General features: G+C 43.7%; 2 protein-coding genes across 5 annotated transcripts; one reads left to right on the top strand and one right to left on the bottom strand.

Moving 5' to 3' along the window:
* The first annotated feature begins 1,369 nt into the window (after nt 1-1,369).
* On the top strand, nt 1,370-8,367 carry LOC143372323 (protein charybde). Its single transcript, XM_076818407.1, has 6 exons — nt 1,370-1,660; nt 3,975-4,502; nt 5,213-5,396; nt 5,519-5,674; nt 5,761-5,847; nt 5,925-8,367. The coding sequence occupies exons 2-6, from the start codon at nt 4,454-4,456 to the stop codon at nt 6,001-6,003; spliced, it is 555 nt and encodes a 184-aa protein (XP_076674522.1). The 5' UTR covers nt 1,370-1,660; nt 3,975-4,453; the 3' UTR covers nt 6,004-8,367.
* A 1,337-nt stretch (nt 8,368-9,704) lies between these two features.
* On the bottom strand, nt 9,705-27,354 carry LOC143372318 (uncharacterized). 4 transcript variants are annotated; one of them, XM_076818396.1, is made up of 33 exons: nt 26,800-27,354; nt 22,744-22,881; nt 22,475-22,605; nt 21,837-21,963; nt 21,626-21,751; nt 21,410-21,553; nt 21,245-21,333; nt 20,974-21,178; nt 20,744-20,904; nt 19,836-19,941; nt 18,713-18,835; nt 17,927-18,162; nt 17,715-17,814; nt 17,154-17,488; nt 16,807-17,047; nt 16,556-16,693; nt 16,096-16,281; nt 15,702-15,988; nt 15,402-15,567; nt 15,094-15,294; nt 14,641-15,030; nt 14,088-14,422; nt 13,865-14,003; nt 13,473-13,786; nt 13,218-13,377; nt 12,910-13,073; nt 12,563-12,831; nt 12,038-12,435; nt 11,685-11,930; nt 11,413-11,580; nt 11,230-11,340; nt 10,992-11,148; nt 9,705-10,858 (listed from the first exon to the last, which is right to left on the bottom strand). In XM_076818396.1, exons 2-33 carry the CDS (start codon nt 22,870-22,872, stop codon nt 10,722-10,724), a joined length of 6,219 nt encoding a protein of 2,072 aa, XP_076674511.1. In that variant the 5' UTR covers nt 22,873-22,881; nt 26,800-27,354; the 3' UTR covers nt 9,705-10,721. The 4 variants fall into 4 exon arrangements, with proteins under 4 accessions (XP_076674511.1, XP_076674512.1, XP_076674513.1 ...); XM_076818397.1 differs by lacking the exon at nt 26,800-27,354 and adding an exon at nt 24,008-24,127; XM_076818398.1 differs by lacking the exon at nt 26,800-27,354 and adding an exon at nt 24,093-24,116.
* Nucleotides 27,355-27,705: the final 351 nt, after the last annotated feature.

The raw sequence follows: 27,705 nt of genomic DNA, 5'->3' as shown, positions 1-27,705 counted from the left end.
ATGTTGTTGGGTACTTAGGGTTCGTAGTAATAAAACAATACAAGCGATTGTAGCAGTCGTATCACACGTTGTCAGTTCTATTTTTACGGACCGGATAAAGACCAAGAAACGAGAAAGCGGAATATGTATATTTGTTCGAAATACAAATAACTTGTACGCGAATAGTAAGTACATATCCGTAATAGATATACACGTATATAAGTATATATATTAACTGCGACATTTTTAATGAAATATGTAGAAAATGTGTACCGCGTTTACGTAACGCTTATAATCATTGTGTTACCGTTGCGATGCACATTCGTCTTGGACAAACATTTCGTTGAGCAGTTTCATTATGGTTACGTATCATCATCAGGGATTAAGTATTACGCGTAATACTTGGGGGATAGTACCTAATATTTAGTCGAGACATCGGATCAAGGATACATGTGTATATACATGCACATATACATCTGTATACACATGTATAGCTAACGTGTTCTTACATGAATGCTACGAAAATCAAATATGTAAGTAGTTACCGTTTCCACGAGAAGTGCTATACATTTGATTTTTCTTATGGTTCTGTTTTTCGCTTCATTATTATGCTCGTTTCCCCTTTTCATCCGACTATAGGCCAGTAAATACAAGGAAGGACAAAGAAGGACAAAGAAACTGCAAGTCGTTGAGTAATAATCGACCAAGTTGGTGCTTAGGTATATACATACATACGGTTACTGTACAAACCAACTATACTTGGGATTATTTTGTACGACAAAAGACGAAAGAGAAGGAGATCATACTGATTGTCATCATTCATTTTACGTACGATTGAAAGGGGAGGATTCCATCATATCGTAATAGTCTTGCCAAGATTTCAAACGTTCCAATTACTTTGGCTTAAACCCAACAAACTACACACATAATTACGACTATATGTGTAGGATTTTGAAAATTTAAACGAATTTGGACAAGTCGTAACGAATGGGCGATGAAAAATGATACAAACAATGCAAAGAAGCACTGAAAATGCCGGTAGATTACGATCACATTCGACGAGATGGGCTGTCTCGGTTGTTTCGTTGATCGTATGTACTTGTACTTGTACTACTTAGTACCTATACTTAAGTACTTGGTTAAACGATGTACACGTACGATGGCGATGGATGTATGTATGCATTCAAGTAAATATGTGTGTAGGTACATTAAAAACCGAAGATTACCGAACGACGAGGAACGGAAACATCCGAAGCGAAGGCAGTACGAAACGTCACGTAGTCGGTGTTGCTAGGCGGCTTGTGGGAACCGGGGGAAGGGCAAAATCGAGATAGAGGGGCTGTCGGTGTAAAACTCGCGTCATCGGTGCCGGCGAATCAGTTGTCCTCTCGATTCTCGCTTTGGCAGTCGTGCTAGCTGGATCTTCTGTAGCGACCAGTTTCTCCCGAATTTGTAGCTATTATATTCACACTTTTCTCGGTGTTGCCTAGTTTTGTGATACCCTCGCGTCGTAGTGGAGATATCCAAGCGTGATTTTCCCCAGTGCTAGCGACCTATCATCTTTAAGTTGCACAAGAGGTCCATCATATCCGGGGTCAGTAACGTGGACCCACCCAGGGTCCCCGGGTATTCGAACCATGTTGAAGGCCCTCTCCTAACTTCCCTTACCTCAGCCAAATTGGTAAGTAATTCCCTTTTTAGTAACGCTAATCAAAATTCCGCAGAGCCGGTAATACACTGGATTCCCAGCTTGACTCCACGTCCTCCGAAAATTCGGAGCTCTCACCTAATCAACCTCACCCTCCCATTAACCATAGTGTTGTGGCCCGCCTGGATAAAAAAACATTAATAATAAAAAGAAAAAGTCTTCTAAATCAAACCCAGACTCAACGTGTCTATCACCTCTCCCACCATGGAGGTCGCTCGAGGTGACTCCAAATATTTCTGTTTCCACCAGACACGCAGTCCTGGCTGCATTCAAACAATCCGACATTTCTCCAACATACGATTCCTACACAAAAAATAAAATACCTTCGCCTGTAGCAGACAAGTCTTCCCAAGGCCAAACAATTCCAAATTCTGCTCCAGCTGAACATCTTAACGTGGCTGCAAACCCTAAAACTAATAATAATGTCAAACCTCCTCCTCTGTACATATCCAATTTCTCTTACAACATTGCTAAATTTGAAAACGAACTTGCCAAGGATTTCGGCAAGCCCTTCGGCATAAAATACCTCGATAACAAGATAAGACTTCAATTTGACAATGTCTGCAACTTTAAAAAATTCAAGGTTCTAATGGCTCTATCTATGGTCCTAAAGGTCCTCCCGGATACTCCCCCTGAGGAAATCCTTGCAGTGATAAACTCCAAAGGTTTGAAACCCAGTTCCTGCTCCCCGATTCGCGGAAAAAACAAAACCGGAGCAAGTTCGATCGTAATGTATCGTATAAATTTCCCCCTGGGTACCTCACCCAACGAGGTCACCAAAATTAAAGCGCTCTTCGGAACCCGTGTTTACTGGGAAAAGTTCTTGTCCAAGACAAACCACTCTCGATGCCGCAGGTGCCAGGCCTTCGGCCACTTCGCGTCTAACTGTTGTCTCTCCCCTAACAGCGTCACATGCGCCGGAAAGCATTACCACACCTCCGATTGACCGAAGGACAGAGAAACTCCACCTAAATGTGTCAACTACGACGGCTAGCACACTGCCAATTATGGACAGTGTCCGGCGCTAACCAAATATCTCAGCTGGCGTAACAACGCAGCAAATCCTCCCACTGGAGTTGCTTTCAACTCGGCACCCACCTCTATAGTTTTCCCCTCCAAAGGGATCAATTTTCCTCCTTATTCTGGCCACGTTCTACACCAGTCCTCGTTTTCCTCCCATCAATCCTCAACCCATCGCCTTAGGCCCCGCCACCATAGGACCCAGACCTCCCACAAAACTCTAACAACATCAACGTAATGCCGGACCTAATTGCTACCTTGTAGGAATTGAACTCGATCGCCAACCTGCGCCTATAATCCTACCTCAATAACATCCTTACTTTCTTCGAAATGTGGAAGCTCCAAATAAACTCGGATAAGACTGAAGCCATTTTATTCACGAGACGTAACAAAGTTCTCGCAGCTAGGGACAAATACATAATTCAAATCGCCGGTATTCCAGTGCCCCGGCATAACGAAGTCAAATATCTCGGCATCCTGTCGTATCATAAAATGGTGTGGAATTGTGCCATCGATGACAGAATAGCCAAAACACTAAAAGTGGCTGCCCTTCTGTACCCGCGCATCTACTATAAATATCCACTCAACCTGCAATTACGACTCAATATTTACAAAGTTTGTATCAGGCCGGTCCTCACATATGATGCGCAGGCCTGGTGGAATACCTCAGCAACAAACCGTTCATGGGTCCAAACAACCCAAAACAAAATTCTTAAAATCATCACTCAGCCCCCTAAAAGATATTCAACCAGGGCACTCCATCGCGACACCAATGTACCGCTTATCCGGGAATACGTTGATGCCTTAATAAATCGATACGACGTTAGCTCGCCAAACTAGCACCTATGATTTAAACAAAATACCGTATCGGGTGAAAATTCCCTTTCCAATGTCCAGGTGACTCCGTAACATCCTCGTTTCTGGCTCTTCTTTTGTCCCTACCCCCATTCCTCCCACCCCTCCTTCTTTACTTTTACTTTCCCCCTTTCCTCTTATCGCCCTCCTATCCTCGCCCCTCTTCCCCTCCACCTTATGATTTCCGCATAGACTCTGCTTTTACGCTACAATATCCTTCCGAGTGTTCTAACTTAAGCAAGCTGCCTGCTCTCCGCTTACTCTTCAACGCCTGCACTCACTGAAATTGCAACGCTTGCCTTCTCATGTGCCATACATCGTTATACATACTTTCTGACACCTACCCAGTGACGTAACGTACCACCCTATAATGAAATTCATGTCTTCCTTTTGCTAATTTTTTTCTTTTCAGCCCTGCGGTGTTTTGAAAATTTTCCCGCTCTCTACTCATCACCTACAACACAGTGACCTCCTGTCGGTAATACCACATCACTGTTTAACCGGTAAATGGGCTGACGCTCACACGCACGGTTCTCAGAGAGGGCGTTAGGGAGACATCCTCTTCACTCACACCATTATTTAAAAAAAAAACCGGCGAATCAGTTGTTCGGATGAAAAAGGTTATGGTTTGTGTTGTTGTTTGTTACAACGGTGCTTGAAGTGAAAGTCGAAGAGAAAGGACCGTTGAATTGAAAGATTTGAAGAAAAGTGATTCCGCTAGGCTTCCGAATACGCTGTCGACAAATCGATATCAAGGACAGAATATAATACCTAGTGCTCAAGAAATTCCAACACCGACAGAACAAATCGTATTTCCCCTCGGTGTAGTAGTGCTCTCGGAAGGTCGCCTCGACAACGTTTGCTGCCTTCTCGCATAACGTCTTCGCGAACATGGAAGTTTTGCCGTGTCCCGTGAATGTGACTTTCAGCAATACGCGAGGTATGTTGCTACTTAGTTCCCTCTTCACTTTTAATTGTAAGAACGCGACCGGTATGTATTTTTACTTTTCCGTATCGCTGCTCGTGTAAACATCGTTTTGGGAGATGATCGATCGCCGGAACATCCGAATCTAACTAAACACAGTCTTTCGTTTCACCCACATTTTCACAGAAACGATAAATAGGTATTCTTTATCTTCGCTCGACATTAAGTAAAGGCGATTGGTCGTATCGCGACAAAATATCTTGTTTCTTTTGACTTTTGATTTTTTAAGAAAAGACCAAACCAATTGGAAATGGTCTGATTTAGAAAAGCAGAGTACGATCGTGTCGCTAATCGCTATACTTACTATAGATATATGTACCTGTATAGCTAAACGTCAAACTTTTTTTTCTATCGGTGAGAAAACCGTAACTTGCCTGAATAGTGGTGCCCCGGTATATGTGCATACACTGCGCGCGCGCGCGCACGCGAGAGAGAGAGGGGGGAAAGAGATAGAGAGGGGGAAGGGGGAGTTAAATGATGTCATTACTGCCATTAGTATGTATGTGATTTCCGTGCAAGTGCGCACGCGCTTTGTAGCAAGTTCATAATGGCGCTCAGTCCCATGAGCGATAGTAGCGTACATCGTGTGCATAGGAAAGATTGAAAATTAAAAGGATAACGATAACGTTAAGGAATTTAATCTTGCGGTTATTGGTTCATCGTAGCTGAAACTGTGGCCGACGAATTAGACGGAGCATGCGAGGCTCTAGCGAAACGTTTGGAAGTCGAACTAAGGAGGGCCAAGCACGCTGAACTAGCGTGTGGAGAAGTTCTTCTACCTGCTGACCTCTTGCCTAGAATAGCCAAAAACGTTCTTAATATGGCCGAAAATGAACCTTGCGGACTTCGGTAAGTCATACATGTCTATTCTTCTCTCGCACAACCATCAATCATATTTCGTGTACATATACTTTTAACGTTCTATCGTTTAACGTTCACGAATTGATTTGCATTTGTTTCGTTGGTTACAGTGGTTGCACCTTGTTCATCAGTTTCGAAACTGACAGTGTGTGTCGAAGACTGTCAAAAATACAATGCGATCCCAACACCGTATCCACTTTCGAACTTTACTTAATGTTGAAACAGGATCATACATCTTGGCACATTCTTTTACCTCAATTTTTTAAGTAAGTTTACCGATTTATGATCACTATAACCAATTCGACTTTCATAGAGAAACAAATATCTGACTGTTGATTGATTTTATGTTTAGAAACCTTACACGAGGAGGTACCATTATGATCAGTAGGGACTTTACTTTGGAAAAAAAGAAATTATACAGATCTTTCCAGCAGGCACAGTGAGCAAATCATTTGTTTCCGCGTCGTTCTATTTCCTAGGTGGACGCGATTATTCCAAGCTCCTATAATTTCATAGGTTCGAGGTAGTTCGCAGAGCCTTTATTTTCTCATATGGAATGGCAGACCGATTTTCTCGATGTGTGCGTATTTTATGAGACTAAAAAACAGCAAGCAGATAAGAGGAAATACAAGGGAAGCGAAAATGTTTGGTACATGAAATTTTCAAAATATCTCGATATGTCTGCCAAGGTTTTTCAATGATAGTTTGGTATGAGCTTTTTTCAAAAGCTCTAGACCAAGACAGAAGAATGTGGTAACGTTTTTAACGTTCAACCTACGATGGCTCGCGGAAGGTCGTGCGAACTGGCTGTGTTTTAGGCCAATAATATTACAATTCGACCGATAAGGCGAGATCTATGCGTTTGACAATTGTGATAGTAAAACGAAATGCAAATTTCAGTGCGGCTTAGGGGGCTTGGACTTGTTATAGTCCCTTTCTAATCGTAACCAAACGGTCTGTCGTCGTTGTCGTCGTCATAATAATCATCATCATAAACCCAGCACCGTTTTCGATTGTTGCGCGGACAACGCAAATAAATCTAATCGGCGATACGCGTCAAGTCTAGGAAATTTCTTAAACGATTAATGAGTAATTTGATGTACCGGTATGATGGTGTCTTTGACCCGTGTTTCTCGCGCAAATTGTTCACAAAACTTGATGTGCGTAGAAATTATAGGATCTCGTAAAGAAGCGTTCTTTCGCTAGAGAAGAAAACTTATGTATCTTTATGCAACGAAGAGAGACGACCCGCGCGCGTTACACGACACTTGATATATTTCCCTGAAATCATAGTCTAGATACCTACCCCCATTTAAATATGCTATAATTCTTACAACTTGCTTGTTCCAAAAAAACACCATTGGATACCCAAGTACAACCATACTCTCGATGCGAATCACATTCTGCGACGGTCTTTATTTCCTACCACTTGTGGATTTTATCAATCAATTTGTGTCAATCACGTCATCAACATGACGGTATACGAGTTTTTCGGCGAAAAGTCGCGGGATGAAAGATGGAACTTGGGTATCGATTGGTAACGATGTTGTGATATTGTCAACAGCAAGTGTGTAATTAACGTACAACATAAATCGAATCCGCGCAACATTTTAAACGACACCGTGCACACAACTAACAAGTTATTTTTTATCGAGATGAAACAAATCAGTGCATCGTTCGCGAATTCGCGCGAGTTAATTATTTCGATAGAGCTTTTTGTTGGAAGCTTGAAATTAGTACGTTTGAAAAAGTTTACAACAGTTCCTCCGTAAGGAAGTACATACACATTAACATACATACACACACACACTGTCGTTTGCGGAGAAGATGAAACCCGGCCGATACAAGGGGCAAGGAGGCTACTTCGCTCGCATTGGCTCCCACCGCCTGTGTCCCGTTCCCATTCGCCTGCTTTGTATTCGTCGACGTTGTCACGTCGGCCAATAGCGAGAACGTGGGTCTATGGGGACGTACCAATCGGACCACCAACAAGCTTCTGCCGGCAGCAACATCTCGGCAAACGACAGTAGTACACGCGCATGTGCACGTCACACGCACGCGCGCGTAAAAACACAAACGTATTGTATACATTTATAAGACTGATCAGCGATAGATAGATATTATTAGAATTTTCAAAATAAGCATTCAACGTAGAACAGGTGCGTGCGTAGATGTGCGTAAACCTTGGAAACAATGATGAAACTTTGGAAGCTTGCTGTACATCAACGCTATCGTTATCGTTATCGTTATCGTTATCTGTATCTGTATTTTGAATAACGATCGCTTAACAAAGTTTCGCGGGTTACATCGTTGAATGATCGATCTCCTTGACCATTTGAAAAGAAATGCGTATGTGTGATGTTGTCTCGTTAATATCGATTACGTAGGAAGCAGAGTAGAAAACGCTGTTACGTATATTTTGTACTCCGTTAAAAAAAATTAGAAGTAACGAAAAGACACTAGAAGCCTAACGCGTAAAATATTTAATTTTTTTTTACACAATATTATTGTTTTAAGTATCGCTTGCTTAGAGACCCATGGTGGCAAGTCGAACAAGAAAAAAACGCGTTCCGTTGCGGAGCGCAGTTAATCGACGGACGCTACGAATAGTTCAAATTTAGTAATTGATCTTTTTTCTCTTCAACGAAAGGAGATGGATTAATCTCCATTGCCAAGTTTGCACTCGTTTCACGGCAGACACGAATCAGTTCGTGTCTTTTGAATTTGATGCCTTCGAGTGATGGCCCAGCTATCGCGCCCCTCCCTTTTTGTAATGTACCCAAGACATGTTGTTGTTGGTACTCCACCTATACGGTGATTGAGACTTTTCAAGCATCTTGCGAGGCATATGTTTCTTTCTTGTACTCATTACCGTCTCAAGTGTGATATTGATTTTAATTTGTGATCTTATCGACAAACAAAACAAACGAAAAATAAAGAATTACGAATGTTTTATCAAGTCCTTGTTGTTAGTCTATTTTGTGAGTTACATGTGTTTGCAAGTATATGGCGCTGAAATCGTTGTGTTGTACATAATATGTATATGTATAATATTCCTTTCACCGTATAAGCTGTGCGACTATTTTTTCGATTGGGAATTGGGATGTTCACAATTTTCCAATAAGATCGTTGTCATTCGTCGTCATTCGTGTGCATGACGTGTTCACGTTTCAATACGTACGGTCGACGGTTCGCACTAAACGATCAAAATTTTATGGCGCAAACGAAGGTTTAGAATTTTTTTTGCTCTGCTTCGAGAAGAAAGAGCTTTCGTTCCCATGGCCACACAGCAGCTTGTCTCGCTTGGATGTTATGTTTACTTTTATATCTGTTCAAGCTTACCCTTCAAAGAGCTTATACGTACGTACTACCCCAAGCGTGTGCTTGTATTATCGACGGTTATTCGCCGAATCCTTCGGTCGCTTGATATTGTTGCTGGTGCTGCTGCTGCTGTTGTAGACCGCGTAAGCCCGTGAGCTTTGAAACGCAAAGATAAAGAAAAACACGCGATTCGAGATACCAACGAAAGAAATACCGCGTGGAGCACGCATTTTCATTGACGGGCAATTACAGACGAGCATAAAAATTGAGTTACCATCGGTCTACCTGCACACAGGTGTACTTTGACCATAAATCCGGGCGAGGCCCAAGGTGGTTAATTGCTCTTTGGCTGATTTAGTCTTCCCCAGGCAATTATTCGCATTCTCCGAGGACAGACGGTTGTCGAACGATAGTTGGCGAAACGTTGCCAAATACCCAAAAATCGGTCGATAGTGGTAGGGGTAAGGGTAGAGGTTCAACACCGCCGAACGGATAAACAGACTTTCCTGAAGTATCGTGTTTCGAATGGGGTTGCTCTAACCTGGGGCACATCCACTATAAAGTCAAGAAGTATACAATAAGCGACTAAAAACAGCCATTGAAATTTTAGCATATTTGGGGACACGTTTCGTTGGTTTTGTTGGCAAGATTGATACTCGCGTCGAACAATCGTAGCCAAACTATCCGGAGACAATCACTCGTGAATTCAAACGTCTTCCTTTCCGCTTCACGTTCTTCAATTAGATCCGCCGTTACGTTGAAGATCTCGTCGAGGATAGAAGCGATTAGGTGTTGGAGGGACTGCTCCCATACAAGATCTTGCCACTTGGAATCCGAGGTATCGGAAATGGCGTAACGAGAGACACTTGTCCTTGTCCTTCCTCCTTCTCCTCCTCCTCCTCCTGCTCCTCCGTTCAACATGTTACCCTTCTATATTGGTTTTACTTTAGTATCTACTAAAATACGCAAATGATATTTGATATTATTTTAATGCTGATATTTATTTATTGTCTCAAAGTATTTCTCTGTTTTCTATATAGAATTTACAATACTCGCGCAACAAACAAAATGCATTCGTGTACGTAAAATTTGTATACAGATGAGAAACTTGTACGCGCATCGTTACGATTTTCATAAATATACATCTTGGGACAATGAACTTTTTAAAGTCGCGGTACGTTCAAGGTACGCGTGTATTATGATACATTAACAAGATGCTAGACACTACGAAAATTACAAAAGAAAAGGATAAAGAAAAAAGGGGGATTAGAAAAATCACGAAATTATACGCTATCGCTACGCGAACACTAATGTCAGCCTGCAAAATACAATTCGAGATTTACGATTCGTTCTATCGGCTTGTGTGGACTTGTATAATAAATGATAACCGTTCTCTATACGCGATCGCGCGTTGCTCGACGCGAGGCTACTACTTAATTACATGATAACTCGTGTGTTACCTCGTGAAAGGAACAAGAAACGTACGCATAGTTAGATACGAGGTAGTTTCCGCGATATATCTACGAATATTTCCCCACCAATTCAAGTTGCAGCGTTAGTTGATGGTTACACGACGAACAGAACGTTGAATAACGTCGCCTTTTTTTTGTTTTTACAGAAACGCTTGAATAACGCGATAACGATAATGATAACTTGAAACAAAGATGTCAGGAAAATCTCGTACGTATTTCTTAATTTACATCACAACGATCCGACGCGAATAACGAATTTCGTTCAATTCGTTTCTCGACATCCGCGAGCCTGCGATTAATACTGGTTGACTTGTTGTTCTCGCGAAGATTTTAATCTTCCTCACTTGATTGTGCGGTGCGACATCACATCGCACTGCACCGCATCACAATCACAGGATCGCCGTTAGACAGGCAAAAAAAAAATTGAAAAAAAGGGGATGAGAAGATGGACCGTCCTCGCGATCGGAAGAGACGGAGAATAGATCGATTGACCAATCTCCAGCAACAGACGTAAACTGATTCAAGCAGGAACGCTAGTTATAACACCACCGGACACGGGAAGACCAGTCTCACCCATCAACGCTAGATCGATTTCTCTCGCGGCTTGCCTGCCCTCGGTGATGGCCCATACAACCAGGGATTGTCCACGTCGACAATCTGTGCGCGTGTAAAATAAAGCATATGTTAACCATCGCTGTCAACTACAACGGCGAATCTATATAGAATCAAGGATAACTTCATAGTTCTCCTGAATGAGATAAAGGGGGATGGAAGGAGGAAACTAACTCACCTCCAGCCGCATACGTTCCGGATAAATTCGTCTGATATTTACCGATGTTAGTTTTAAAATTACCCCTTTCGTCCATTGCCGTGTCTAGTTGTGTCGCAATGTATTTCTCAGGGCCTAAGAAACCCATTGCCAATAGAACCAGGTCGCATTTATAGATCTATAAGAGAGAACAAAGAGGTACGTATAGAGAGAAGGGAAGAGAGAGCTCTGCGAGCACCACCAGTCTAATAACACAAACCTTTTCCGTTCCAGGAATCTCTGTCATTTTCCAGCGACCATTTTCCTTTGTCCATGAAACCAACACTGTCTTGATACCACTCACGTGTCCGTTCCCATCGTCCAGAAACTCCTGTGGGATACGTGCAAAATATTAAGTAAGAAATGAAACTGATCTCTCTCTCTCTCTCCATTTCCTACTTACCTTGCTCAACGTGGAAAATTTACGCGGATCCCGTCCAAACTTGAGGGCGACTTCCTCGTGACCGTAATCCACCTTGAACACTAGTGGAAACTGAGGCCACGGATTATCTGGCCTTCTCTTGTTTGGTGGGTCCGGTAATATTTCGAAAGTAGTAATGGTTCTGGCACCCTACGAGATACACGGGTAAGCAAAGCAAACAAGGATGAGCTGCTATACCATAAACATTTCATACGTAATATACCGGGGGATGGAGGGAGGTAAAACAACGAAACCTGTCTCAAAGATGTAGCTATACAATCACAGCCGGTGTCGCCACCACCAATTATAATGACGTCCTTATCGTTGGCCATCAGCCGCATATCCAAGGGATCGTCATTCCCCATTTGCTTCTTTTGCCAATGCTCTAGAAAGCTTACAGCGAAATGAATGCCTTCGAGTTGTCGACCCGGTATTTCCAAGTCCCTTGGCCAAGTCGCGCCGGTGCAAAGTAATATTGCATCGTATTGTTCACGTAACTCCTGCGAACCAACAATAATAAAGAAGATACAGCAGACAGATGAAACTAGATGAACATAAAATACCGAACAGCGTCCATTCCGGGCACTGCGAGACACTCGTGTCTAACCTTGGCAGAAACGTCCTTTCCAATGTTGACGCCAGTTTTAAAAGTAATTCCCTCCGCAGCAAGAAGAGAAACTCTTCTTTGGACAACTTGCTTCGACAACTTCATAGTCGGTATACCGTATTGCAGAAGGCCGCCTATTCGATCGTTCCTCTCGTAAACAGTTACCAAATGGCCTGCCTTGTTCAACTGATGGGCCGCCGCTAATCCTGCCGGACCGGAGCCAACCACCGCGACTCGCCGACCAGTCCTCGATTCCGGCGTGTGCGGCACTATCCAACCTTGCTCGAATGCGTAATCGATTATCGCGCATTCAATGTTTTTTATAGTAACTGCTGGTTCCGATATGCCCAAAACGCAAGCACCCTCGCATGGAGCGGGACAAACTCTTCCCGTGAATTCTAAATACAAACGTTTCGATTGGTCAGTTTCTTAGCTATCTCAAACAGTTGGATGTGCCGCACCCGCATTGCTAAAACTATGCGTCGTTAAAATACATACAAACGAAAGAAAACGGGGAACACAAACCTGGAAAGTTGTTAGTCTGAAGCAGCTGATTTAAAGCCTCTTTCCAATTCGAATGGAAAACGAGATCGTTCCACTTTGGAATAATATTTCCCAATGGACAGCCATGACTACTTTGACAGAATGGCACACCGCATTCCATACATCTGGCTGCTTGCACACGTAGCCCTTTCCGTACTCCTTGGAAATTGTATATCTCGTCCCAATCCTTCATTCGACTATCAGTCGGCCGATAAATTCCCACTGTTTGTCTCTTGTACTTCATAAATCCTCTAAAATGATATTACGAATCGACCATTAGGTTCGTTAAAAACCTGAAACGTTAAAAGAAAAATTTCACTTTCACTTACCTGATCTTGTCTAATTTACGTTCTTCCATAGCGAGATCCGTAATAGCATCCTCGATGTCCTTGACTCGAGCATCCGTCGCTTGTAAATTACCGTTTGACATTTGTTCTGCTCGCTCGGCCTCTTCGAATTGTTTCAGTGCCCGTTGATATTCATATGGAAATACCTTGACAGAGAAGGAAGGACGGCGAGAGAGAGAGAGAGAGAGGGGGGGGGAGAGAAAGAGGTAGAAAAGGGAAAAAATTGTCAACGATAGCTGCTTTATGTACGTAGTAATAAGAGTGATCGATCGAGAGATGCGCGGGTATACCTTGACGAATCGCGTGGTTGGTTCGGGCCAAAGTTTCAACAGATCCTGCGCGATTAAAGAGCCAGTTTTCTCGACAAAGTCCTCTAGAAGACGCTTCACGTACTCCATATCTTTTGGATTGTTTAGAGCGAGCAGCTCTACCATGTCGGGATTACACTTGCTACGGAAGAATAGCGGGATAGCGGACAAGTAACCAGACACGAATCTATGCGCGACTAACATGTCGTGTGTGTATTTAGATATGGACTTCTATACCTTTTAAACGAACCATCCACATCAAATACGTAAGCTATGCCACCAGACATTCCAGCGGCGAAATTTCGTCCAGTAAGTCCGAGAATGATCGCGCAACCTCCCGTCATGTACTCGCATCCATGATCTCCCACGCCCTCTACCACAACTACCGCTCCGCTGTTACGAACGCTGAAACGTTCGGCAGCGATTCCACGAAAGTAGGCTCTCCCGGAAGTCGCACCGTAAAGGCAAACGTTACCCACGATTACGTTCGCTTCGGAATCAAAAGAAGAATCCTTCGGTGGATATATAATGATTTCGCCACCGCACAGCCCCTGAAACAATACGGGCACATTTGAAGAGTGTAAGGGCTGTTGATGAATGCATCGCAAGGAAAAGAGAAGGCTTATTACCTTTCCAACGTAATCATTGGCGTCCCCCTCGAGAGTAACGCGAATTCCTTTGGTCATGAAAGCGCAAAAGCTTTGACCCGCTGAGCCCTTCATCTTTATGTCAATACTACCTTCCGATATGCCATTCTCGCCGAACAATCTACAATGGAAATATAAATTTTTCTCGTTGTTTAGGAAATCGAATGGAACGGAATGAGAAAAGAAAGGAAGTGTAGCAGCTTACTTTGAGATACGGTAGCTCAAAGTCGACGCGAACGCCCTACACTCGTTGTTAATATTCAACTGGATGTTCACGTAATCCTGTTTCCCATTCAACACTGGTTCGGCCAACTCGATCACACGGTTGTCCAACCTATTTTCTAATTGAAAATCTTGTTTCACCGCACCGCCTCTAATATCGACTCCTGGTCGGAGTTGGAGCGCACTCCGCAAAATATTTTCCAGATTTAGCGTTTTAGCTTTTTCAATCGTGATATCCTTGCGAACTCTCAACAAGTCTGTACGGCCGATTAGATCTTGAAACTTGGAAATTCCAAGGCCGGCCATGTAGGAACGTACCTGTGACAAAGGATGAAGAACGGTTGATCAATCATGAGCATAGATGAGCCTAGAGACTCCCGGCGGTCTCCCGCTGGGACCGATGAAGCCGTTATTCTCGAATTACTACGTAGTTACTATTACATCGTTCTCACGGACCGAAGCGGGTACTCTACTCTAGAGTTAATGAAAGTGGAGCGAAGATATTTGTTTTTCAAGTACAACATATCCATGCGTACCTCTTCTGCCAAAGCAAAAAAAAAGTTAACAACGTGTTCCGGCTTTCCCTCAAACTTCTTTCGAAGGGCAGGATCTTGCGTCGCAATGCCCACAGGACAGGTGTTTAGATGACACTTTCTCATCATAGTGCAACCGATCGAAATCAAAGGCGCAGTGCTAAAGCCAAATTCATCGGCGCCCAACAAGGCTGCCACAATCACATCAAATCCCGTGCGCAATTGTCCATCCGCTTGCACGACTACCCGCGACCGTAAGTTGTTCAAGGTCAGCACTTGATGGGTTTCCGCGACACCTAATTCCCACGGTAAACCGGCCGATTTGATCCCTGTCCAACTACTAGCGCCAGTTCCGCCATCGTGACCAGATATTACGATGTGCTCGGCCTTTCCCTGTTGATAGATTAAGAAATTAACAAACGTAATCCCGGAGCTCCTCCATCTCGATGACATTACCTTCGCTACACCTGCCGCGACTACGCCCACTCCTACTTCGGATACCAACTTGACGGAAATACGAGCATTGGGATTAGCGCATTTTAAATCGTAGATCAGTTCGGCGAGATCCTCGATCGAATAGATATCGTGATGCGGCGGTGGTGAAATCAAGCCCACCCCAGGCACCGAGTGTCTGGTCGCAGCTATTTCTGCCGTCACCTGTGTATACACATACAAGGATGGAGTAGATGGAAGAGAAGAGTAGAGTAGAGAGAGAGAAACAGAGAGAAGTAACCTTAACATATGAGTGTCGCAACCCCCCTTACCTTATAACCGGGCAATTCGCCACCTTCTCCTGGTTTCGCTCCTTGCGCCATTTTAATTTGAAGATCGTCAGCGTCCGCTAAATAGCTGGAAGTCACGCCAAAACGACCGCTGGCAACTTGCTTGATGGCCGATCGCTTATCAAATTCTGGATCTTGGTTTAGATATCTACGCAGAATTGTTCTTATTTAATGTAAACGAATCTGGTACCCGTTGAAAGAAAGAAATACAATCTACCCCCACACCTGACGCATGTTTATTGTTTTGTTTCTGTTTGTTTTTGCACATACACATGTACTGACCTATCAGCATTTTCGCCACCTTCGCCGGTATTCGATTTGCCGCCGATGCGATTCATCGCGATCGCTAGCGTCGTATGCGCTTCTATCGAGATACTTCCAAAGCTCATGGCCCCGGTTGCAAATCGCTTAACGATTTCAGATGCTGGCTCGACTTCTTCCACCGATATCGCAGTCTCTGGCGTTTCCACTATCTCCAACTGTCCCCGTAATGTGCACGCTTTTACCATGTCCATCGTGGTTTTTTGATACTTTTCGTAAGCATTCCAGTTCTTTGAATTCACGTAGTCCTAACAGGTAAAGAAAGATGTACAGAAAAATGTTTTTTTTTTAATTATTGTTAGTCGTCGCGTTCTATAACGAGAACGGGAGCTAAATATGATTATATCGAGATAACCTGTAGATTAGCAATGCTGTCAGGATCGTTGATGTGTTTCTCACCGCCCGATCGCCAATGATAAATTCCTGGATTGCGAATAACCAGCATGTCCATTGGTTTATTCCAATAGGTCATCTGATGCCTTTCGACCGCTTCTTGTGCCAAAATATCAAAGGTAACGCCACCGATACGTGATTGCGTGCCCTGGCAATTTAAGCATTTAAGAACAGTTAGATATTTCTTCCATTTGAATGGGAAAGCGCGCGTAACGATACGATTATGGTCGTTGTGTTGTAGTAGTAGTAGTAGTGGTAGTAGTACATCATTGCAAGTATTTATAATCACAGATCATTGCTGTATTCATGAATTGGATCCAATTTCTAATCACGCGTACTTTTGCAACGAACGCGTGGGTCCGCGCGCGTCGCTATCCCGACCAACAGCAAGTGAGAATATCTGTTGCCGAGGTAAAACGTACCTTGAAACATTTCTCGATCACCTTGTCCGACAAACCGACCGCCTCGAAAATTTGAGCTCCCTTGTACGACTGTAACGTCGATATTCCCATTTTCGCCATTACCTTCGCTATACCCCTCTCCATTGCTTCTGCATAATTCTACGAGACATTTAGAAAACGTGACGCATATTCTGCCCGCTAAGGTAGATACAGTGCAAAGATACATGCATGCGCAAAACAGTGCATAAGAACACCTTCGTCGTTCAACTTACCGCGGACAACGCGTTATCAGTCAAAGAAGATTCGAGGACACCGTCTGCTCGAAGATTTCTGGCCATTTCAAATACAAGATACGGACAAATCGCGTCCGCCCCGTAACCGAGAAGCAAACAGATATGGTGCACCTCCCTAGCCTCGCCAGTTTCGAGAATCAGACCGACCTTCATGCGCTGCCGTTCTTCTATCAGATGATGGTGAACGGCACCTAATGCCATCAAACTACTTACGGGTATCCTGATGGAAGAAAGCGGAAATCGAGTGAATACGAGTTATGGAGGCGAGTGAAGAAGGGTAAAGAAAGAATGCCTGCCGAGAGAACAAAACACTATCGTCGAGCTACCTTTCTGCTCCGGCCTGTCGATCGGAAAGAACGAGAAACTGGTAACCTTGTCTCGCAGCCTGCTCTGCCTCTCGGCTCACACGGTCCAACGTATCGACCAAACCGGACGGGCCGTCTTGTGCAGGATACGTCGCGTCCATCACCTTGGTTTTCCAACCGCGATAGCTCGTTCGTTTTATCACTTCCATATCGTCCAATGACAATATCGGTTGTTGTAAAAACAATCTATGCACTTGACGCTCGTTCGGCTCCAAGATGTTACTCTCGGGACCGATCGGGCAGAGCATAGACATTACGATTTTCTCTCTGAATGGATCGATCGGAGGATTGGTCACCTATAAGGAATATCAAGAGGCAAGAAAGCGTCAAGAAAGAACAAGGAAGAGAAAAGAATGAAGAAAGGGGAAGAATGAAAATGAGAGAAGATTAAGGTGAAAGGTGAAAGATGGAAGATGAGGGATGAGAAAAGACAGGAGAGACGAGCGGGCGGTGTAATGTGTTTGGCGATGGAATACAATTCGCAACGACACAGCGTTTCGTTGTTGAAAATGGTCGACGTACCTGGGCGAACAGCTGTTTAAAGTAGTCGTAGATAAGCGGCTGAAACTGGGAGAGACAGGCGAGCGGCGCGTCATTACCCATGGAGCCCAGTGCTTCTTTCCTAAAAAATCAATCCGCTATTTTATATATCAGAGTTTTCTCCTGAAAGTTGCGCGAACGGTTGCCCCAACAATAAGAATTTACAGGGACGAAGGAAGAAATAGAGTACGTACTTGGACTGCATCATGGGCAGAAGCAGCAAGTTGATGGTCTCTAGCGTGTATCCAAAAAGGGACAATCTTTTATCGCCCCCCCAAACTCGATTCACAACGGATACTGGGTTCGTGTCGTTTACCCCATTCTTTCCCGTTGCTTGTTGTTCGGTCGACGAGCCATTTCCAACGGAGGTAGCGAGCATGCTTTCCGCCGTACGGCTGGCATCGGCAGCGCGCAACTCTTCCATCGTGATCTGTAAATCGTGGGAGTAAATTGATGAATAAGTAACGTGTTGTATGTACCTATATAACGTTCTGTTGCACCTTCTCCTTTTCCCGTCCACAAGATTTTTTTACCCGTTTGCTCCATGTACATACATATGTACACGTATTCTGTCAACTCGATACGAAGCTAGATTGTATGTACACCAAGTTCCGTGGTCTATAACGTGGTTTACATACACACCTTTAAATACGAAGGCACAAACGAGGAAAGACAATAGAAGCGACTGAAGATACATGTACAAGTTTAAGTGACTTACCATCTACGTGCGATACAGCACGTACAGCACGACATCACAGCACGTACGATAGTTTGAAAAAAATCAAGAAACAAATGTCTTTGCATTAGACACCAAGCGACACAAAGATAAATAATTAATCTATTCAGATTCCCCGAGTATGTTATGGCACAGTTGGACACAGGAAATATAATTGGAAACGGACAGAAGAGACTATCCTGTTCGCGATAACGGAACGTTACGACCGATTGCACGGAATGAAACACGAGAAGAGAGAGTGTACCTGATCTTTAAGCCACTTGGAATGAGGTCTGCGTCTAGCGATCTGCAACTTGAGTTCAGCGTCTTGAATAATCCTCTTCTCGTGAGTGTCAACGAGCAGCATTCTTCCGGGTTTCAATCGACTCTGCAATTAAAACGAAACGTAAATAATAAACGTTGAATAGCAGCTACGAACGACCATTCGTTCAATGCAGCACACCACAGCGGCGGCAGTGGATGATCCTACAACTCTATACGAACCTACTTCCTAAATGGCAAATTATAAATTATATATATATATATATATATGTATATATATAATATATATATATCTATATATGTATATGTATATGTATATATATATATATACTCGGGCGCACACACATACACAATGACATGTTTCAAAATAAATAAAACACAATATGACTGGTTATTTGCATGAAGACTAAAACTGATACGTCGCACAACGGACGAGAAAACATGCCCGAGTTGGACGGTGATCCATTTTTACCAGGAGATACTTTTCTTATAAGATTATTCCGAAGCAAAGACGAAACAAGTATATCCTCGATTGGTCCTGATCGTAAGCTCTTGTTATCCTGAGTTTAACTCAAGATTATATCCCGAGTATCCTGACACGAGGCCAAATTTATTCAGAATCGGTTCAATTCATCGTTCACGATCCTGGTCGTCTTTCGAGAGGAATAGGGGAGGACACACGTTGCCCAGCACGACGACCGCGCGCAGCAAAACTCTATGCGAGTTTTTTTCAACTGAGCAAACCAAAAGAACACGAACGAAGCATGTAGGTATCGAGATCGAGACTCCATTTCGTGAAGATTCCGCGTGACAAGAGAGTAGAGGATAAGAGTATCGATCGGGTAAGGATACGCACGTATCCTTTACGCCACGGCTAGGTAAAAGGTAAAGGTTAAAAGTGACGCCGACCGGGATCCAGGATGACAACGCGAGTCCTTTGATTAATCGTTTCTCCCTTTGCTTGTGTTGGAAAAAAAAATGTTTTCCTCCTTAGCAGTCTCCTCCCTAGAGCTGAAATATATGTAGACGCGGCAGAGCCAACTCGGCTGGAAAATTTCTCCAGGGGGTTAGCCTGACCGGTGGGGTGCGTTCATTTCCTCGTTTACCTTCAGGACTACATTGCTGGGCGGAGTATCATAGACGCCCACTTCGGACGCCATCACCATCATGTTATCCTTAGTGACGTAGAAGCGCGATGGGCGCAGGCCGTTTCTGCCAAACAAAAATTCAAAAAAGTCTTTTGTATTACCACCTCAGTGCCGTGCGTTATTATCAACTGTGACTATATTCTTGTTTGTTTTCTCGCATTGCCTCCGTCTTGGCATCCCTTAATATATACACGCGCACACACACGCACACACGCGCACGCACATCTCTTTAGTGCGGTTGCTCCAATTACCTTTCTATGTACACATCGATTACTCTACAGGCACCGGATACGAGTGAGAGTTCCGCGCGTTCCTCTGCCTACGAGCCTCGGAGGGAAGCGAATACTCACCCTCTTCTTACAACCTTCCGATACGCTATATATCATGATACATCTATGAAATGCTACGTACTTCCCTCCAGAACCTCGATAATCCTCGTTTTACCTGTTTCAACAAGTTCAGCTCCTTCTAGCCCTTCGAAAAGGTATATACAATGTATAACAAAGTAGAGATCTTTCATTGAAATTTCTGTATTATGAAAAACTGTACGCAAGCATGTCAGCGCGCGTCTGCACCTACAACTATTTAAAAACGCGGACAAGTATGTATGCATTTGTCATACACCACCGTTCTGTGAACGGTTACTTTCGTGCGATACTTGGGCTTGCTTGAAATACATACACAAGTACATAATATGAAAAAAATAAGGTGTCGCTAATGAATCCTCGCACGCATACTCTTTGCCCGTAACTCTCTCGGAAATAGCTGAAATAAAGAATTTATCGAGGTCCCCTACGTGTTGTATGAAGACGAAGCTACACGAAAATGAATAAAGAGTAGGACGATAGAAAAACGTCAGTTTCTACCTGTCTAATATGGCGCCAACGTAGCGGCCATCTGTGAAGGTCAAAAGCGCAGGGCCATCCCAAGGTTCCATTACGCAAGCAGCCCAATGATAAAAGTCACGCTTCTCAGTCGCCATCGTTGGATCGTTCTGCCAAGCTTCCGGTACCATGGTCATCACCGCCTAAGCATAGAGCCGTAAGCCGTGCTTGCTTGGATTACGAAAGAAATGGTAACCTCGAAAATTCCATACCTCCGGTAGAGATCGCTGCCCCACCATCACCAGGAATTCCAAAACACAATCGACGGCTCCGGAATCCGAAAGATTCGGTTCCACCACCGGATAAAGCTGTTTTAATTGCTCGCCGTATAGCTTGCTGCTCATCACTCCTTCCCGGGCTTTCATCAAATTCACGTTCCCTCTTAAAGTATTGATTTCACCATTGTGCGCCAACAACCTACAGAGCAGAACGGGTTGTCGTTGGCTAAATAGGCCACAATACCGTCGACGATAAATCGCTCACCGTAAAGGGTGTGCCCTTTCCCAGCTCGGAAACGTGTTCGTAGAGAATCTCGTGTGAACTAGTGCCAAATAAGTCTCAAATTTTACGGACTACAACACAAAAACAGTGAAATCGGTACCAGGAAGACGGAAATTACACGCTGCGTATTCTTGGTTTTATATGCACCTTCGAGTCTAGAAAATACTGCCACAGCTGATCCGCCGTCAGTTGGCCTTTGTAAACGATCGTTCGAACAGAGAGGGAGCATATGTAATACCTAATCCCTGGACGTGGTATCGAATGAGATGATCTTTTCCTTAAGATGAATACCTGCGGTGAGAAAGTAAAGATTTTTACACGCGGCATCGAATCGAAGGGCGCATTATTGCAGACTATAATTACCTGCCGCTCGAGATTTTCATCATCCTGATCACCAGTGACGAACACTTGACGCATATAAGGCTCGCATTTTCGTGCCACTTCACCGATCCGCGTGTTATCAGTTGGAACGTCACGCCAACAGATTACCTGCAACAGGAAAAATTCGATAGGAAAGAAAGGCGGGTTTGTGTATAGATTCGGTTGTTGAAAAGAAGCTTGTTCCCTTGCGCACCCTCAACTGGCATTCTGTGGCCAACTTTTCGAATGCAGCCTCGGTATCTTGGTGCGTATCCTTGTCGAGGAACAGGATACCGGTAGCGTAACGTCCAACATTCGGCAACTCGATATTTTGCTGCTCGCTGAAAAACAAACGGACTTTAAGAGGAATGGTTTTTCTATCGCGTGCTGCATGTAGCATTTTATTTTATTTTAAATGCGATTATTTCAGAATTTTTCAGATGAAAGAATGAGTGAACGCGCCATCCTTGATTCTGCATGCATGTAGTGTCATATTCGTCTAAATACTCGTCTGGTCTCTCCGTTCCGTTTCTTATCACTAATTGTAAGATTAATATCCGGTATAACGAGGCCAAGATCGAAATCCAGACACAACTAGCTGAAATATCGGAAGAAAACAGTGAAATGAAGAGTAAGCGTAGTGATAGAAAATCTGCATTCCGTTCACTATTATTATTATTTTTTTTTTGTAAACTACCAGAAATGCAGACTAAAGTCGACGCTAGGATATATCCAGCGCGCGTAGCGAAAGGGTTAGCCTAGAAATTGCGTGGTTGAAATCCAAAGCGTCATCGTTGCGGGAGAACGACAAGATGATAAAAAGATGGACTATGAATCTTGATTATCGCTTACCGAATTTCATCGGCGTAATACTCGTGCGGAATTGCGCAAAGAAGACCAGCTCCGTCTCCGGTGTCGTTATCGCAGGCGCAAGCACCGCGATGGTTCATGCGCGCAGAGAGGGTCTCCGCGTCCCGTACAATCTGCAAACAGACAAACGTGGTGATTTACGTGCGACGCGACATCACACACGACCCTGAGACATTTAGCGGTTGCAAAAGAAATCGTACGCGTCGGTAGCAGGCCCCTCTAATTCACTTTATACGAATGCCGTAGCTCACCTTGTGCGATTTCTTTCCATCTATGGCAACGATAAATCCAACACCGCAAGCTTCTTTTTCGAGGGTCGGGTCGTAAAGAGCCTGTTTCGGGGGAAACGTCCAAGCTCCGTCGCGGTCGGCTCCGTTCATATTTCCGATCTGAAACACGCCACGCAACAGAGGCTCCTTATTATTACAGAAAATTGATAATCGTATTCGCGAAGCAACTATGGCATATGTATATGCAATATACAATGTCCCGAGTGGGGTGAGGTGCGGTGCACGAATGCGAGCGGTTCATTACGTAAACGCGTGAACGTATGTAAGTACTTGATCACCTAATGCGATAGATAAGCTGTATACAGGAAGGGGGTGGTTTCGACGCGGTTACATACTAATGTAAAGTACGCTTATGTAAACAGTTTAAAATATCGGTCAACCGCGAATTGAGAGCCTTTCACTAACCCATGTATGTACGCACATAACTCTGCAAAACAAACTGCGAGGACCAGTAATATATAAAAGGGCAAGGACAATCGTCTAGGCGTCCTAATTCCATTTCTAGTTTTCTCTTTCGCTGCCTATTCGCACTAGCTCTTATAGCTTACACGTCGAAATATCACGTGTTACGAATCCGATCCGGAAAACGATCGATATTGATGATATCTGAGGTGACCTCTGCGGTCACCTCCGAGCCCCAACACAGACGCGATACGATCACACTATTATCAAGGTAATGGGAAACTAAGACACCCGAGTACATATTATTGCGCATTTCGAGTCGAGTCGTTCCGCAGTCGGAGGCTGTCTCATTTTTTTTTTTTACAATATGCGATCGACGTCAATTCTTCGTATTTCCTACCAACGCGCGCGTTTTATACACGTTCTTAAATCTATCTTGTAAGAGATTTAATAAACGCAGAAACACGAACAAAATATACGTGGACACGCAGTCAACCCTCCCCTCACCCTTCTTTAAGCCCCGACACCCGACGCAGTCCCTCCGATAACGCTTGGGAACACGTCGAAAAAACAGTCCATGTTCGACGTTCCTTACAATCTCTATATTTCTAGCTTTCGGGCATATATATATATATATATATATATATATATCGACAATGCGAAAGAAACAGACCGTTAAACGGCAAGTATTTACACCAGCACTGTGAAAACAGTAAAATTGGATAGCAGAGAGGTCGCACAGAAGCGAAAATAGGAAATGAGTATATACACCCGCGAACGAACCGACTTGACAAGGGAAATATTTGTCGCGTGTCTTAGGTACCTTATAATACCTATGCTATGAAATCCTGTGGTCATGATTCGTGAAACACTAACTCGCAGCAATCGGTATACTATGTATTGCTTACCTCTGAGGTTTTCTGCGCGATTAGGTCGTTATTCAGCTCCTTCCCGATTGCAACTGTAATATAAACAGGTACTGGAGATCGCTCGAAATCTCAAGCATATACTAAATGTCTGCCCTATTCTATAGTTTCTTCTCCTCGGTTGCGCGTTTTGTCTCGCTTTTTTTTCCCTTTACCCCTCTCTTTACTCCACTGCCTCCTCCGCGCTCCTCGCAGCCGGTCAATTTTTTCAGATTTTCAGGCCCATCATTTCCCCACCGACTTCGAAGCCCTCCTCCTTCGTCGACTAGTCTCGTCCCGTGCAGCCTTGCCTTATTCTTACTTGCTTTCGTTTGTTCTCTCTTCTCTTCTCCTCTTTTCTTCGTTTCGTTCAGTTTCGTCGCCGAAAAGTTTACGTGACTGCGCCCCGCTTCTGTCTAACCCAATTAAGTATGCGCATCATTCTTACTCAAACGAGTATCGAGCAACACTTTCGATTCATATATATATATACCTACTTATTTTCTTTGCTGAGACGCCTGTCTTCTCGATTACATGATATCATTCGCATTCTTTTCGTTCCAAGGGTTAATACGTTGCACGTCAAAAGCTGTTGCTTATATCGACTCTTTTATCAAGTTATAACTCTACTAGACGATAAAAAACGATGGATGTGATGCAAAATACGAAATCTACTTCAAGATTGCGCAACGCGACGCGACGCAACGCAACGCAGGGTGTACTCAACTACTCGATAGTTTGCTAATCGATTCGAGAGTTCCTGTATCCAAGTGGTAAACAAAACCGAGAAGCAGACCTAACCCAGACCAATTTTCAACCGACTTCAAGAAAATAAAAATCCACTAGAAAGTAAAAAATAATGTAATCCCTTGTTTAATCTACGACTCTCATATTTTTTAAGTCGGCGCCAGATTTACACTGTGTAAATCTGGCGCCGACTTAAAAAATATGAGAGTCGTAGATTAAATAAAGGAAAAAAATATTTTTTATTTTTCAATTAAATAAATATTCACCACTTTTCCTGTAATAAGCAAACGCAGCAAAATGTTTAGTAAGGAGTTGCAGACATTTCCGGGAACAAGAAAGATCGCGAATATCGAAACTCATGTTGGATCGATCGATAGACGATGTAATTTATCGCCCAGCGTTTTCACCGTTTCAAACAGAAAGAAAAGATTTTCCCTTTCTTTACCACTTGAATTCAGGTTGATACGTACGAGACGTAAGATTTCAACGGCTAATCGATTCATCGGCCATATTTTTCCTTTACTTGGCAACCCAGCTAGGTCGTCTTGGCTAGCGGTGATAACTGGCTCAATGCCAACCAGTCGATAGAACCTGGAAATCTCGGTTTCCCTTAAAATACATTTCTATTTTGGCAACGCAAAAGGAACTGATAACGACGCGATGTTAATACATTTAATTAACTCAACACCTTTCTATCGAGATTATATATTGTCACTGATTCTGAGCTCCCCCCCCCCCCTCGACTTGACGCGACGCGAGACATGAATAAAATTTTAATGCACGATTCTCGCAATCGAGAATAAATTATGGTCGCGTATCGACTACCGGGACGAGAGTAGAGTCGTACTGCCCCGCGACGCGGCGCGGCCTTTATATGTCCGCTCAATAATAATTATACCTGTGTTCGGCCATTTACCAAATTTTAGTTTAACGATAAAAATTTAATTTAGAGTGCTGGAAAGCACAAACAGCGCAAGAGAAAACATGATGTCGATACTCGTGACATATCGATACGATCGAGATACAGTTTTCCTTCGCTTTCTAATCAGATCTGACAGATCTAACTATTGTGTAAATCTAAAAGAACGTTTCCGATCACGATGCTTTTGTATTATCCTAAAACTCATCGTTATTTCTTCAAGTCATTCACCATTCATCGTTCACCTTTCCCTCGACCAACCAGCTCTTTCGCAGATGCACTATGCAACATTTCTTCCGACACTCCTGATATTAGTATCGATTTCATATTAGGTAGAGTACTTCGACGGAGACGTTATAAAAAAAAAAGGAACTGGGTGGTGCGTGGAGTGGTGGCAATGAAATATTCAAGTATGCCAAACCCGAATGAGTGGGTAATATCCCTTAGGCCCGTTCCACACCATATTCGTGAGCGTTCACACTAACAAGTCGGACGAGTGTGGAAGCTCATTGTCAGGGATGTGATTTTGATCGAGACCGGACCGATAATGTGGATCTGGCCTTACAGTGCTTACACCGTAACTTGGAACGAACGCCTGGAAACCTCAGTCCTACTTTCTACTCGAAGGAAATGTACTATTCGGGGGGGGGGGGGGATTATGCCAGCTTCAAACTTATTCACATGCAACGTAAACAAAATACTGCATGGGAGCCACACAATAGCATGGTGTACGTATATATACATACGTACCTACGTATGTGCATATTGTACAACGTTCCACGGCAAGTATCGACGCGAGAAACGATCAATGAGAAAATACTGAAAGAGATTCGTATTTTTCGGCGATTTCCATTCTAACTTTTGTTTTCTGTTTGCCCGATGATATAAATATAAATACGATTTCATTGAATACAATTTTGCCAAGCCGGGTTCCGTGCATTTGGGTGACCCAGCTCGATATAATTGTATGAATCGCATTAAACGGCAGATTGTTGTTTCATTCTAGACCACGGAAATACCACGAATAAGACGTGAAACATTTACCTGTCGAATTGTGTTGCTGATGGACGATAGCACGCGCGCGCGCGCGCGTGCTCTCTGCTGCACTTTCGGTTGCTGCGTGGACTGTAAATTATTTCCCCTTCCTTTATCAATGCCCCCAGGTTTTTACGTTTCTGCCCGTTTTCGGTCTAACCGTTGCCGTCTTAACTTTATGACCGGCCCTTATGCTCAGAACACGGCGTGTCGGCGGATGTTTTTGCTTCAAGTATCTGTTGTGCCGACGAAACGTTTCTTCGTTCGGTTCTGCCAGAAATATCTCGTAGACGCGTCAGTATGAAAAAAAAAAGATGAGAGAACAGTGCAGTTTGGTAGATTCGTTTCAACAGACTGCTGCCACCCGTAATTACTATAAATTCGGGTAAAACGCGTAGCGCAAGCCGTACACGATCCAGCCGACTCAAGTGCTACGATTTGACTAAATTTAGATGAAGACGCACGCCTGACCGTATCGTAATCTGTCGTAATCTTACGAATCGAAGAGACCGAGGTTGACCGAGGCGAGGAATTCGGAGTTCTGAGTTCTGACTAAGCGATAATGTCGCCTCCCTCGGAAAATTTCCAGTCAATGTCAGCTAAACCGTAACACGCGTCTGCGCTCTCTACCGTACAGTTCCAGACAACACGATATATGTATATCGTCGGTACGTACAAATACTGTTTGATTGGCTCCTAGGCGGCTCCTACCTCCTAGCGTCTCCTGGCGTCTCCCACATGTATGTAGCCACAGTAGAGCACTTTAGTGCTCTAGCCACAGCCGTCTTTAATACTAGCCGTTTTGAACATAAATCTGGTAACAGGGCGGGAGTCCGGTTTCAAGAATTTCAAGACTTAGGTTTAATTGAACATTTTTCAGATTTTTAATAATTATGTATAAATATAAACTTGAAA

Source organism: Andrena cerasifolii, chromosome 8 (assembly GCF_050908995.1).
Source record: "Andrena cerasifolii isolate SP2316 chromosome 8, iyAndCera1_principal, whole genome shotgun sequence".
NCBI classification, from domain to species: Eukaryota; Metazoa; Arthropoda; class Insecta; order Hymenoptera; family Andrenidae; genus Andrena; species Andrena cerasifolii.
Note: the sequence above shows the minus strand (reverse complement) of the source record. Positions and strands in the feature narration are given on the sequence as shown.